General features: G+C 40.0%; 1 protein-coding gene across 1 annotated transcript in view; it reads left to right on the top strand.

Moving 5' to 3' along the window:
* The first annotated feature begins 3949 nt into the window (after positions 1-3949).
* Positions 3950-15577, top strand: part of TMEM39A (transmembrane protein 39A) — a 31138-nt gene continuing 19510 nt past the window's right edge. Inside the window, exons 1-3 of the mRNA XM_003991664.5 lie at positions 3950-4273; positions 5457-5643; positions 10648-10870. Of these exons, the coding sequence (XP_003991713.1) occupies positions 5531-5643; positions 10648-10870 (336 nt within the window). The 5' untranslated portion in view covers positions 3950-4273; positions 5457-5530. The remainder of the gene's footprint in view (positions 4274-5456; positions 5644-10647; positions 10871-15577) is intronic.

Below are 15577 nucleotides of genomic sequence, written 5' to 3'. Positions count from 1 at the left end.
ACCACGTGGGCGGAGGGCCGCCCCGCACAGAGATGGCCGCGCACCACTCCGCCTCCCCGCCCCCAAGTCCCGGCCTGCGGCACAGTTTCTTAGGGAGCATCGCTCTGGAACTGTGGTGGAGGCGTGTGCATAGTCCCGGCTCGTTTGTTCCGAGCCAAGCTGTATAGTTAGCAGGTGCTTCATGTCGCCGGGTGTAGTGAAAGTTTCAAAATGTATCTTTCTCTCTTCCTCACTTTTTCTCATACAATCGAAGCCCAGGAGAGAATGAATCAATGGCATCCCCTGGGAAAATAAGTCTAATAATGGTAATTCCTTACATTCTGTAGCATATTTAAAACACCTTATTCTCTGCAGCCAGAAAACTGAAGATCAGAGAGGCTGTTTCTTGCCCACAGCTTCATAGTAGTACAACATAGGCTAGAAGTTTTTGCATGAGATCAAACTTTTTTTTTTTTTTTTTTTTTGACAGAGCAAGAGAGAGCGCGGGAGTCCAGGTGAGGGAAAGGGGCAGGAGAGAGAGAATCTTAGGCTCCATGCACAGCTGGGTCTCACAACTGTGAGATCATGACCTGAGCTGAAATTGAGTTGGAGGCTGACCACCCAGGTGCCCCTCAAACTGCCTCTTATTAAATAGTATAGATTTGTTGAGTACCTGAATATGTACAGCACTTTTAGAACTCAAGGGTTGGAAAATAGTATAGAACAAATCTCTTTGTAATAGGAATTTTTATCTTATAACAATTGAAGTGACTTAAACATGGGAAAAATCTGTGGGTAACATTATACGGGACAGTATATGTGTATAGTTACACATAGGTATATATAATAATCATACAAGTATTTATTCACTGTCTAAAATGTACAAGGCAACATTCTAGGCTCTGGAAATACATGAAAGTATGAGAGATGAGATCTGTGTCCTTGAGTTTAGAACTGGTGGGAAGACAAATACACTTCTCCAGAGATTATTTATAACGTAAGGCAATATGTAATTGCTATTGGCTTCAGTAGAGAGAAAGAAAGATCAATGTGAGATGGAAATTTGGAAAAGGGCAGGAGCATATTGAAATGAAAAGGAAATATTACAGTTAAGGAATAGTGTGCTGGAGACACTAAAAATGGGGAGCCATAATTTGCAGAAGGTCAGGGTAGAACATAGATTGATAGTAGTAGAGATGGTAGTAGGATGCACATTGAGGAGTTGTGGAAGATAAAATAATGTTAATTAGTTAGGACTGGGTTATATCACTCACTTCGGGGGAGTGAGTAGGCAAGAAGAGAAAATGGATCCTCAACACTATATTATACAAGACTTCTTCAGGGATCCAAATGAAACCTTGAAATTTGTTGCTTCTACTTTAGGAAGACGTGTAGTACGTCAAAATCAATGGTTCATCAAAAGCACATAACTAGGGTACCTGGGTGTCTCAGTTGGTTAAGCATCTGACTCTTGATTTCAGTTCAGGTCATGATCTCACAGTTCATGGGCTCGAGCCCCACATCAGGCTCTCTGCTGATGGTGCAGAACCTGCTTGGGATTCTCTCTCTCTCTTCTCTCTGCCCCTCCCCCTGCTTGTGCTCTCTCTCTCTCTTTCTCAAAATAAATAAATAAATGTTTAAAAAGCACATAACTAAAACAATGTGTTATGTAGACAAACACCACAGTAACCTCTTCAAAGGTAGTCTAAAATGAATATAGTGGAGAATAATTTTTAAAACTTTAATAAGTTTTTATTTTCCATAATTTCAGTTTTCTGTCAGACGAAAATGGAAATAACCTTCTATTACAATGTCTTTAAAATGAGAATAAATCAATATTTTCTGCAACTTTACAATGTTTATGTGGAAGAGCATCAAGAGATTGGGAGATAGGCTGCATGTGAACCCCCAGAAATAATTGTCTCATTTTCCTAACAGATGAGATAGTTTATTCCAGTGGTTCCCATATGTAAATAAGCAGAATCCTAGAGCTATGAAAATCACAGATTTCTGAGTCCTGTGCCCGCCACTAATTTAAGATGTAAAAAATCTGGTTTGAAAGACCCTCCATGTTCAAGCTCTTCCTGCTCTTCAAATTCAAGTCATGCCACATTCTCCTTTGCTCACCATGACCTAGCTATACAGCTTTGTGTTGTTTCTCAAACATGCCAAGCTCTAACACACCTTAGAATTTCTGCATAAGTTTTGTTTTCTATCTTGACTGCTTTTCCCTCCCATCTTTGCCTCTGGTTCCTTCCCAACATTCAGGCTTCTACTGAAATACCATTCCCTCAAACACATATCCCCTCAAAATGGCACCTTCCTTATTTTCTACCTTAGCCCCTGTTTGTTTCCATAATACTAATAACGTATTTTATTTATTAAATGCTTCCTGCACTAGAATATAAGTCCAGGAGGTCAGGAACATATCTGTCTTGTTCACTAAGACAATGCCTGGTACACAGTAGGCGCTAAATAAATACTTGCTGAATGAATGGAGGATGCTGGGGAGCCAACAGAAAAGTGGCAAAGGAATTTCAATGTAGCAAGCCAGGAAGCAGTTAACAGAGCAAATATAAAATAAATGTACAAAATTATGCAAATATGTAATAATCTATGTTGAGTTTTACATATTCATGAATGAAAGTTCTGTAGTACCTTAGGACAGTAAGAATATTTGGAATATTACTAACTTTAATGGTTTTGATATCTGTCATTCTGGCTCTAAATTCTGGCTTTGCCACTTATTAGTGCGGTTATTTTCAACAAGTTATTTAACTTCTCTTAAAACTTGTTTCCTCTGTAAAATAGGAACAATGATAGCATCAGAGCAATATGAGATTTAAATGAAATATGTAAAGGCACTAGTCTAGTGCCTGGCACCGCAATGACTCTCAATAAAGGTTAACTAATCATGTACTCCACAGAGAGGGCTTTCTCTTAAGGTGCTTAACATCTCTGGAGCGCGAGATCTCATATACCTACTCTTTTTGACACTTTTACCCTTTTTCTAATAGTAAACTATTGGCAGTTTCTGATTCATCATATTACCCACCATTTTGCTTTTTTATGTCACTTCCTTTACTAAAAGCTAGCCTTTCATGAAAACCTATTCATTCTTGCAGTTTTCCCTTTAAACCCCAAGCTTGCTGTGTCTTTCTTGGTAAACGCGCCAACACCATCCCCCAGAATTTATTACACTGAATTGCATGCTAATATATGGACTTTGGGCATACTTTTAAAAAATGGGTTTTTTTTAATGTTTATTTTTGAGAGCGACAGAGAGAGCATGAGCAGGAGGGGGAGGGGTAGAGAGAGACACACACACACAGAATCTGAAGCAGACTCCAGGCTCTGAGATGTCAACACAGAGCCTGACGGGGAGGGGGAGGGAGGGAGGCCCGAACCCACAAACCGCGAGATCATGACCTGAGCCGAACTAGGAGGCTCAACCAACTGAGCCACCCAGGCACCCCTGGGCATACTTTTAATGTTGCATTTACTGTAATTGTAATGACTGTGTTTTCCTGGTGTCTCGCCTCTTTCAATAGACTGAGCAATCTGTAGTATTAACTCCAGCATCCATCCAGTCCTTTAATTCACATACAATAGACGCAGACTGGATGATGAAGCAGGACATCGCGACTTGAACTCCTTTATCTGGCGGTGACATGACCGTGGGTGACGGCTCTGAATCTCCTCCGTCTGTAAAATTGGGACGATAACTTGTACGTAGCTGTTAAGGAGAGTCCAAGAGACACAATAAGGACCCCTAGCATGGTGCCAACGCATCGTAGAAGTCCAGGAAGGAAATACTTCGGCCAGCGTTGGCTGGGTAGGTTGGACGACAAGCCAATGAAGAAGGAGAGTCCCACTGCGCAGGTGCATGCAGGAGTGGGTGGGGTGCTGGCTCTTCATACTGCAAGAGCAGTTCCGGGGGCCAGCTAGACGCTGGGGCAGCGGGCGGTCGCGGAGCTGACGTCATTGCCGTGCGCTGCCACGTCTGCTCAGCTCCGCGGTAATGGAGGCTGAGGTTGAGTGCTGACGGGGCCGGGCGCTTCCTTTAGCTTTAGCTCTGGCTCTGACTCTGGCACTGACTTGGGGCTGGGGCGGGTTCTGGCAGCCCGAAGCCTGGACACCTTTTCTCAACTTTCCGGGCGGGGACGCCCTGCGGACAAGCAGCTCGTTTGGAGCTCTTCAACGCGGGGAGGGAATTCTCTTGCCTGGGGTCCAGCCTGTAAAGCCGCCGCCTCCTCCCAGGGATCCCGCCCCACCGGCTGGGCCTCCTCCATGCGTGAGTATTCCCGCATGTACAGTATGCGCTGTCCGACTGCCCGGCGTGCTTCGGTCCTCTGGGTTGCGCCGCGGGAACCTCTTTGTCGTTTGTCCCCTCTTAAGGGCCAGTCTGTTGAAGTTTGTGGTCTCTTGCCATTTGCCTTCCTTCACCTCATCCCCTCGCCTATTCTATCCCAGTTTTTTGCTTCACACTTTTCTTTCCCTCGTTAACTGAGCACGGACCAGCAGTCCCTACATCTAGCGGTTTGAATGTTTTGTCTTACCTGGGGTTTCTTAGTCTACCGCCGAAGGCTGTTAGGAATAAGGAATATCGGATCAATCTGCAGTAACGTTTGAAAACAAGGGTTTTTTTCCAGGATGTCGTTTTTAAGTTGTATTATTTAGGAAGTAGATTTTGGTGTACGTATTGGCAGAGCCATGTTTTTGCCGTAAATTGATCAAGATACAGTTTCTTTTCGACTGGGGGGGGGGCGGTCTTTATCTGTTATTTGCCTTTTAATCCTGCAGTTTCAGTAATTTTTAAATGATTTCACACCAGTATAGTGGCCATCCACTATAGCTCTTTCTAATATTTACACTCTAACATATGGAGTTACAACTTGAACAATTCTTTTAAAGACTTAAAAGGCCAACTGGTGTACTTTCATCCATCTTTGTCGGTCCTGACAATCACCTCTGTAGGACAAGGAACACTTTTGAAGAAACAAACTCAGAGGTAAAGTGACTCAGTTACAGTCAGATAATGTGTGGCACATCTGATCTCAGAACCCAGATCCCTTGATAACAAAGCACAACATTTTGGACAGTGGTGATTCTCCTGTATTTCAGGTAGTTCACTGTGAAATATCTGTAATATTGAATTCGATATGTGTTTGTTAGGTGTTTCTTGTTAACTTCTACCTGATTGTAATATTTTTCATATGACACAAGTCAGCTGACAAAAGACACAAATTGTGACTTACCTAATGCTGACCAGAGCTTAGATCACAACTTGGGCTTCTGACCCATTAGAGTTTGCGTAGTCCTTTCATCAAAGTAAAGTAGGTAATAGACCCTGGGGGAGCATTTATTTGAAAATCTAGTTTTACAAGGCCTACTCATTCAGTTTTTCTGGTTGTTTTGTTACCTTGACTAGTTTAAAAATAGTAAACTGATGTTTAAATGTCTTTTCTTTTGTTCAGAGTTGAAACAGGTTGACAGCCATTAACCTGGATTGCAACTACAGGTGGCACTGGAAGCAGATTGGTTCCCGGACATGCCCGGTGGAAGGAGGGGCCCTAGTCGGCAGCAGCTAAGCCGTACAGCTTTACCTTCTTTACAGACTTTGGTTGGTGGGGGCTGTGGCAATGGAACAGGCCTGAGGAACAGGTAAAGAAGAAATAAGACTATGCATAATTTGTAATATCCTATGATCAGTATGACAGCAGTCATCATGCTATTATGATAATTTGCTTATCAAGATTATTTGTAGCAATCCTGCCCTTGAAGATTGAAAGCTCAGTATTTCAGAGTACTTTGGAGTGGAAAGTTGTGATATGGGGCCCACAAAGTGAAAGTAGTCCTGTTCTTACAGCTGATAATTCAGATTCTAGTCATCACCTTTTTTAGCCATTAAAAGAAGGGAGAAGTGAATTTAAAGTATAAGACAAATGTGGTTGTTTAACTACTTACTAACATTCTTTTTTTGGACAGGGGAGGACAAATTAAAACTGACAGTTAATGTGAAATTCTAAAACTGTAAGTCATATTCTATCAAGGATCTTACAAATTATTTTCTTCAAAAAATTGTTTGAAATGAATAAACTATCAGTTGTAACCCAAACATTGTAAGACTTATCTCATGTTGTATGAGAGTAAAGAATTTGGCCTTTTTAATGGAAATTTATCTTTGTTCCTAATTTTCAGAAGTTAGGATGGATTATTTCTAATCCTATCCAGGGTAACTCACTTCATGAGGAGTTTCAGTCATATAGCAGTGGAAAGAGATGGCTTTTACTTTATCAAGTGTTTGATCAAGATAACTTTTGTCACGTAATTTCTGCTTCCTTTCTAAATAGAGTTTTCTCTTGCTTGGATTCTAGTTTTCAGTATTACTAGCAATCTGGACTGTTGTTGCCTTTTCAGCCTTCCTGATGTTTTTTGTGCACTTCTCTCTTCCTGGCACTTTTTATGGCTTGAAAAGTCACTAAAACTATTATTGAATTATGTTGTGACACTTTTACCTACAGAGGTTATTTTGGAAGGTGGTTCTGTATTTGTTTCTTCATGGGAAAGAAGCAGCCTAGAATAGGTTATTACATACCACCTAGAAAGGATTATAAGAAATATGGATAATAGCAGTGGTAGGTGGCCTAGAAAATAGTTTTAGGAAGAATGTGTACAAAGTAAGACAGAATCCAGACTAGAGAACTCACTTCTGGAGTGTCTGTAGAGTACTAATAGATAATTGCTTAAGTGTGATATAATTTTGGATGATATATTTGATTCTGCAAGATACAGGTCAGCTGGAGAAGAGAACATTTGCCTGTATTTGGTAGGTGTTTGTGGCCTGATTGGTGAAGTTAACTTGAGAATGTCAAAGAGCTAGTTGAGTGACACAATCAAGATTGAAATCCAGGGGTGCTTGGGTAGCTCAGTTGGTTAAGCATTAGACTTCAGCTCATCATGATCCCATGGTCTCATGGTTCATGAGTTCGAGCCCCACATCAGGCTCTGCAATAGCGCAGAGCCCTACTGTGTCTCCTTCCCTCTCTCTCTCTGCCCCTGCCCTACTTGTGCACGTGCGCTTTCTCTCTCTCTCTCTCTCTCTCTCTCTCTCTCTCTCTCTCAAAAATGAACGTTAAAAAAAAGTAAAGGTTGAATTCTGTAGTTCCCTGTCCTCCTTTTTTCTTATGGGGAGCAGGAATTTGTTCATAGGAAAAGTGCTTCAATGATTGCCTTCTAAAGAAGAAGGATATGCTGTGAATTTCTGAGTTTCCTGGAGAGCTTTTAGTTGAAGGAGAATTTTATTTGAGAAAGACTAAGAGTGATTTTTTTCTTTGTTTTATCCTTGCTTATACTTTGTTATGTCCAAATGATCACTGCTTTCTCCATCCCTTCTAATTCTTCTTTATTCCTTGGAATCTTTCTTGCTGTATCCATATGCTTAGCTAAAACCTTGGTAAAAACCTTGGGTGTTAAGTCTCTAATGAGCCTTCCTGATAGACAGCATTTCACATGTGTTGTCACAGGTAGTTGCTCAAGGATTTAAGTGGGTCCTAAATGACTCCACTGAAAAGGACTCTTGGAAGTTTGCACCTGGTTTCCTCCAAACTTTACCCCATGTACCTATTCCCTCTGCTGATTTTGATTTGTATCCTTTTGTTGTAATAAATCTTAGCTGTGAACATAACTATATGCCAAGACCTTTGAATTTTCCTAGTGAGCCTCAAGCCTGGGCATGATTTAGGGACCTGTAGCATAATTTAAAAGAGAATATTCTATGTTAACATTGAAAATAATTCTTTAAAGACAATCTATTCTAACTCTTGTATTACAGGTGAAGAAACTGAGGCTCAAGAATATAAAGTTACTTTCTCAAAGACTACATACAGCTGGTCTGTTTAGACTAGGACTACCCACATTGTATCTCAGACATTGGTGTTATTTTGCTTTTTTTGCATATATTTTTATATCCTGTTAGAAAAATAATACTTTTATTATTATTTAATAATACTATTTATAATACTATTATTTAATAATATTATTATTTTATTACTCTGACTAATTTTTTGAGATGTATAGACAAAGTCTGTTTATTTTAGCTGCCTTTTTTTAAGAACTTTGATCTTACCTCCTCTTAAGTTTTCAAATTAGAATAAAACTCTTTTTCCCCTCAGATGCTCTACATCACTTTATTTGACCTTTATCTCTTTGTTTTTTGAAGTATAATAGCCAAGGCTGTATAGAATATCACAAGTGTAGATCTTCTGCACTTTGTTTTGAATATTTCTTGAAGCCCAGCATTTTATTGAATTTGTTAACTGCAGAAGCACATTTGTCTTCTTTACTTGGGAAAAGCTGTCAGAACCTTTTTAACCTTTAAATAATAGCAAATAATTTAGCATGCTTTCTCCTTTCATATATTTTTGACTGAAGAAGAATAAGAATTTTCAGCATGTTCTAGAGTAGAGGCTCTTAACCTTGTAACTTCTCATCAGAATTTATTTCCTTATCTCATTGATTATTAACTGGGGAGAGGGAATGGCTTGGCTGTTGGCATTAATCCCCTTCATTGAAGTCCACCAACTTGTACAACTGCACACCTTTCACATTTTATTCTGTGTGAGTGCACCTCTTGGAATTGTGCGGTGGTGCATGTCCCATAATACACCGGAGGGCTATGGTATGATAATTATGGGTTTATGATTGAGCAGGTAAGGTTATGAGACCTACTGGTAATTCACAACCTATTCATTGGTAAGCTTGTTCTATTGGAGTATGCTCTGGGAATGAGAGGAAGAAACTTTTACAGTTTTTACCTATCCTCCCCCCATTCCTGTTCTTCCCTTCTAGCTCTTCTGAGATTCTGCCATGGTATTCTTAACTGTTGAGAATGAGCAGAGTTCATATTCCCATGAGTCACTTAAAGTACTGTAAATGTCACATACTAATGCTACAATTCTATATTTGGAAATCTTAGAGTAGAACGGCAATGCTGATATTGTTCCCTCTCTAGAATATTCTTTGGAAATATCTGAACCGAGCCTCTTTTCCTTGGTGTGTAAACAAAAGTAGACCTTAAATCTCTGTAACTATTCCCAGGCATATAAACAATTGAAAAGTTTATTCCTTACCCCCCCCCCTCGGCCCCATCTTATCATTTTAGATAGCCCAGCTATTTCTGACCTATAAAAAATCCAGGAGGAAAGAACAGCAAGAAGATGGGGATTAAAATCTCCATATTTTAATTTGTGTTTTAAAAGATACCTCTTTTGTGACTATATATTAGTCTGCTGTCTTCTCAACATAAAGGTATATATGTGCAGTGAACTAGGAAAAGTACAGTCTCCGTTCTTAAGATTATGATTTAATAGACAAAGCATAGATGTATACAAAAATAATGTAACAGTAATGGAAAGTACAATAATAAAGGCATAATTTAGGTATAATGGTGGCACAGAGGTGAGGTGAATTAGTTTTGACTGAGTGACTCATAGTAAGCTGCACGGAGGATATGCTTGATCATTTAAAGAAAGTCCTGAAGGGGGCGCCTGGGTAGCTCAGTCGGTTGACCTCTGACTTCAGCTTAGGTCATGATCTTGCAGTTGACGAGTTCGAGCCCCATGTCATGATCTCATGGTTTGTGGGTTTTAGCCCCATGTCAGGCTCTGTGTTGACAGCTCAGAGCCTGGAGCCTGCTTCAGATTCTGTGTCTCCCTCTCTGCCCCTCCCCTGCTCATGCTTTGTCTCTCTCCGTCTCAAAAATAAATAAACATTTAAAAAAATAAAAAAAAAAAGTCTTGAAGCATTTTGTTAGTAAATGTGTAAGTGAGAGGTTAAGGAAGGTGGTTTTGAATGGTATTGCTGGTGAAAGGAATAGCATGTACAAAAGAACAGCATGTATGTTCACAGACAGCAAATAGCATGGGTATTCTATAGGTTGCATATGGAGGCGTGATAAGAGATGAGGCTAATCTGTTAATCTGTTAAGTAGAGAGCCTCATAGGACATACTGAAAATTTCTGGATATTATCCTGTTGGCAGTAGAGAGCCATTAAAGAGTTTTAGACAAGACAGTAACACTATCAATTTCACTTTAGAAAGATCTCTGAAGGCAGGTTGGAGAATTCAATAGTTAATTTTAAGGAGATTACTTCAATAGTTTAGGTAAAAAATGGTAACTGCTTGAACTAAGGCATTGGGTTTAGAGAGGAGGGTACAGTGTAGAAAAAGTTTTACAAAATGGAATATATAAGATTTAGAGAGTGATTAGGTATGGAGAGGCAGAGGAGAGTTCTAATATGACTCCCAAGTTTCTGATTTTGGCAACTACTGAGTAGGCCATGAACTAGGATCAAGACTGTAGGAGGAAGAACACAGCAATGTCCAGTAGATAGCATGATAACGTGGGTTTGAAACTCAGCGGTGAGCTCTATGGAGAAAAATTTTAGTTTTCAGCACATTGGAGATCATGGAAGCTGTGGCCACATGTTAGATCACTGAGAGAGTGTGCATAGAGGGAGAGACAAGTAGGACATCCTAGGAGAGGATGTCCTACTTTGGGGGAAGGCCAACAGCTAAAAGGTTAATGGGGAAGGAAGCAGGGTCCTTTTATGCTCTATAACTCTGAAAGCTGTCACCATTTGAGTTAACCGTAGTTTTCTTTTTCAGGAATGGTAGTGCTATTGGCCTTCCGGTCCCACCTATCACAGCCTTAATCACCCCAGGTCCTGTTCGTCATTGCCAAATTCCTGATTTGCCTGTGGATGGGAGCCTGCTCTTTGAATTTCTCTTTTTCATCTACCTGCTGGTTGCTCTGTTCATCCAATATATCAATATCTATAAAACAGTGTGGTGGTATCCTTACAATCATCCTGCTTCTTGTACTTCACTGGTAAGTCTTAATAGGCCTTTATGTGACTTAACCAAGAAACTAGTGGAAAGCCTATGTGTACAAATTACTTGTCTTCATAATTTTTCTTTCAAAATGTTTTTCTGTTAAACCACAGATTACTTTAAAAACTAATCTCATAAGATTGTTAAAATATAAATATCTGTCTTTGGTCCTTGACCAGACAAAGTAAAAATATAAATGAAATATAAATGAAAATACAAAAAACATTTAAATAATTTGTTACAATAATATCAAGAAAGAGTTTTGATACTTAGCTTTCTTTTTTTTTTTTTTTTTTTAATTTTTTTTTTTCAACGTTTATTTATTTTTGGGACAGAGAGAGACAGAGCATGAACGGGGGAGGGGCAGAGAGAGAGGGAGACACAGAATCGGAAACAGGCTCCAGGCTCTGAGCCATCAGCCCAGAGCCTGACACGGGGCTCGAACTCCCGGACCGCGAGATCGTGACCTGGCTGAAGTCGGACGCTTAACCGACTGCGCCACCCAGGCGCCCCGATACTTAGCTTTCTTTACACTGTCTTAAATTTGTTGGATATTTAAGGTGCCAATATGATTAAATTCTAGGAAATGTATCTTTTTAATGGCTATTTTAGGATAATGGCTGCTTCTATAACAGATAAACCTAAAATTGTATAATGCTTCAAACACGTAATATCTGAGGCAGTTGTTTTGGTTCACAGGATTAGCATGCTTCCATGTGGTCAGTCAGGGGACCCAGATGGAGACTCTTCTGTCTTCCAGTATGTGGCTTCCAAGGTGGCTGTGGTCCATCTCCGTCAGCCAGAAAGGGGAAAGAGCATAGGGAAGTATGAAGGAGAGTTTCTTGTGGGCCAGGCTCACATCATTGTCACATGCTTCCACTCCTAACTGCAAGGAGGCTAGAAATTATAATCCTTTCATAGGTTTTATTGTTATGATGAATAAAATTGGGCGCTGTTACAAAAATAAAATGGAGACAAAGACTATCTTTGCTGAAGTATGTCAGAATATATTGTAGGTTTCTTCTGTGATCTTTCCATTTCTTTAGGAGAGCTGGGACAATCTCAGTGCAGAGAAGGTTCTGCATAGATGGGTATATAAAGTAACAAGTAAGGGTGCTCAGGTTACTTGATAGGTAAGTGGTTGGCAGTGGCAGATTTGGGTGGGTAGTGGAGATACACTGTAGGAGAAAGAAGACTATTGTGCTGGGTAGTTTATGTATCTGGGACTTATCAAGATTAGAAAACTTCCTTGGCCTGGTAAACATAGGACTCAAATGTGGACCAAAATCTTCAAAATGATATGGGAAGGGAATAAACATTAAACAAAACGAAACAAAACAAAACTTGTATCATTTGGTTGTTCCTGGAATTAACTATTAAGAATTTTCTTTCCGGGGACTCTGGGTGGCTCAGTTGGTTAAGTGACTGACTCTTGGTTTCAGCTTAGGTCATAATCTCATGGTTTGTGAATTTGAGCCCTGCATGAGGCTCCACACTGAAGCCCTGCTTGGGATTCTCTCTCTCTCTCTGTCTCTCTCTCTCTCTCTGTCTCTCTCCCTCTCCCTCTTCCTCTCCCCCCCCCCCCCCCCGCCCATCTTTCTCTCTTTACTCCTTTCCCACTCATCCTCACTGTCTCTCAAAATAAGTAAACTTTAAAAAAAAGAATTTTCAGGTCACCTGGGTAGCTTGGTTGGTTAACCATCCAAGTTCAACTCAGGTCATTATCTCCCGGTTCATGGGTTTAAGCCCTATGTTGGGCTCTTCGCTGATAGCTCAGAGCCTGGATCCTGCTTTGGATTCTATGTCTCCTCTCTTCTCTCCTGTCTGTCTGTCTGTGTCTCTCTCTCTCTCTCTCTCTCTCAAAAATAAATAAATATTAAAAAAAAATTTCTTTGCATATTGATGATACACCTACTTAATACCAATTAAGAGAATTTTGGTTTATTTAAGAATTGTAACGATTTGGCACAGCTCTCGTGAGCTCACTTGCTCTTACATATCAAGAGTGTACTTTGTGGTTTAATAAACTTTCCTGCTTGTGTTATTCCAAAAAACAAAACAAAACAAAAAAAAAACTTGTAATGATTCAGTGCCAAATTGTGTGCTTTTTTTTTTTAATAGCCTTTTCTCCTGGATTATGAATTTATTGAGTGCAGGAACTGTACTTTACCCTTCTTTGGCCATGTTGTTGTAAAATGAAGAGGTTGGATTAGATGATCTTTAAGGCTTCTTCCAGCTATGTAGCTCTTTAAGTAAATTCCTCACTATCTTAACGATGACATTGACAAACATTCATTGCTTACTATTCTTTGCAAGTATTATCTTATTTACTCCTTCTAAAAACAGGTACTACTTTCTGGTTCCCATTTTATAAATGAGAAATATGAGATCTAAAGATTGCAAAGCTGGCTCAAAATCACAGTAGTGACAGAGTGAGTGCTCACTCAATGCTATGCTTTACTTTTTGTATTTATTCTGTATTTACTCCATAAGTACTTGCTGGGTAGTTCATTATTCAGTTTTCACTTTGCCATTCCATGGAAACTTCTCAGTTGTTAAATTCGTAAGCTGATCAAAGAACTTTTCTCTCAGTCAAATGTTTCTGGCAAGAGTTCTTTTAAAAGTCCCCTACAAATGTTGCCTTGCAACAAAGGGAGCCAGTGCTCCTGTCATAATCAGGAAGCTACTACTATAGCTGCTGAGTCCAGAATTATGCTTCTTTTGCTCTGACTCATAACAACAAAAATGAGTGCCTTTTACCCTGCCCCATTTCACTCAGTTCTGAATTCAGATTTTATGTAATGCTTATGGTTGGCAGAAACTAAGTCAAATCTAGAACTTCAATTGTAAGAAAGTCTGGAAATGTAGTTTTTAGCTTTCTGGTCTGTGCAGTAGAGGAAAGCACACTTAAAACAGGTTATTCTGTGGATTGGCTCACTTATCTGCCATATATGGTCCTAGCTCACACAAAATTTAAAGTTCACTTGTGAAGCAAAGAATAACATCTGTGGAACAGCAAGTAAGATTTTAGCCCATCCATCTGAGAGGGGCCTGATTCAGTGAGCTGTTCAAAGATGAATGGGCTCCAGAGACCTAGTTACTTCCTGTGACTGAAGGTATTCAAACATAGCAGATGGCTATGTGACTGGGATGCTCTAGAAGGGACTTAGATCTCAACTAGTGGTCTTTTTTTATTATGTGTGTCTGACTCAGAAATTTGTCAGACTTATATATTAGGTTTTTCTTTTTCCATTTCAAAATCTTAATAATTATCTAAAAGAAAATGTAGACCCCCTGAATAAGTAAAGTATTATTCTAGCTATCAAGACATTAGCTGAGTAAATTTTAACCCTAAGAAACATAAAAGCTAGAAGTAGCATAGTAAACTATACAGAATAGTCAGGAGTGAAGGGTGATTAATCAGATATTCTGGTTTACAGAATTACCAGTTTTTGGTGATTCAGAATATAACAAAATTTGCTTAACAATATGATACATTAGGCACTTAAATCTTTTGATACAAAAATGTCTTAGATGGACTGGTGATAGTCCATAAATAAGACCATAAATAAGACCCTCAAACATTAGGTAGGGGGTGTAGTAAATTTGTTTGCATTATTTTGGAGGAGTGGGGTGAGCAAGAAGGAGTCTCAAAGCTAAGAGGGTATAGGGGTACCTGGGTGGCTCAGTCGGTTAGATGTCCAACTCTGATTTTGGCTCAGGTTGTAATCTCAAGGTTCATGGGATCAAGCCCTGTGTCCGGCTCTGCGCTTACAGTGCAGAGCCTGCTTGGGATTCTCTCTCCCTCTCTCTGTGCCTGTGTGTGTGCTCTCTCTCTCAAAAATAAATAAATGTTAAAAAAAAAAAAAAATGCTAAGGGGCGCCTGGGTGGCCCAGTTGGCTGGACATCCAGCTTCGGCTCAGGTCATGATCATATGACTTGTAGGTTCGGGCCCTGTGTCGCGCTTTGTGCTGATGGCTCAGAGCCTGGATCCTGCTTCAGATTTTGAGTTTCCATCTCTCTCTGCCCCTCTCCCACTCACATTCTGTCTCTCTCTCTCAAACGTTAAAAAATTTTTAAATATGGGGGACCTGGGTGGCTCAGTCGGTTGAGCGTCCGACTTCAGCTTGAGTCATGATCTCACAGTTCGTGAGTTCCAACTGTGAGTTCAAGCCCAGCATCAGGCTCTATGCTGACAGTGCAGAGCCTGGAGCCTGCTTCAGATTCTGTGTCTCCCTCTCTCTCTCTGCCCCTTGCCTGCTCACACTCTGTCTCTCTGTCCCTCAAAAAAAACAAACATTAAAAAAATTTTTTTAAAGAATATATGTAAACTCAATCTTTTGTTGCTCATTACCTCATTCCAGCCCTCTTGCTGATTTTCAGACCCATCAGGCATATATATTCCTGTCTTAGGGCTTCTGTGATTGCTTTTCCCTCTTCCTGGTGCTCTCTGCCCTCAGCTCTTGTCATGGGTGATGCTTTTTTGTCATTCAGCTCCCAATCCAAATGCCACAGTCTCAGAGATGTCCTCCCTAACCAACAATTTAAGTTGACTCTGCACCTTTTATCCCAGTTATTATTTATCATGGTCTTATTTCTTGGGAGCAGTTATAACTGTCTAAAATGCTTTTGCTTGTTAGCTTGTCATTGCCCTTACACTTAAACAAATTTATGAAAGATATGGCTTTAGCTGCTGTAACAGGG

This window comes from Felis catus, chromosome C2 (genome assembly GCF_018350175.1).
Source record: "Felis catus isolate Fca126 chromosome C2, F.catus_Fca126_mat1.0, whole genome shotgun sequence".
Classification (NCBI taxonomy): Eukaryota; Metazoa; Chordata; class Mammalia; order Carnivora; family Felidae; genus Felis; species Felis catus.
Note: the sequence above shows the minus strand (reverse complement) of the source record. Positions and strands in the feature narration are given on the sequence as shown.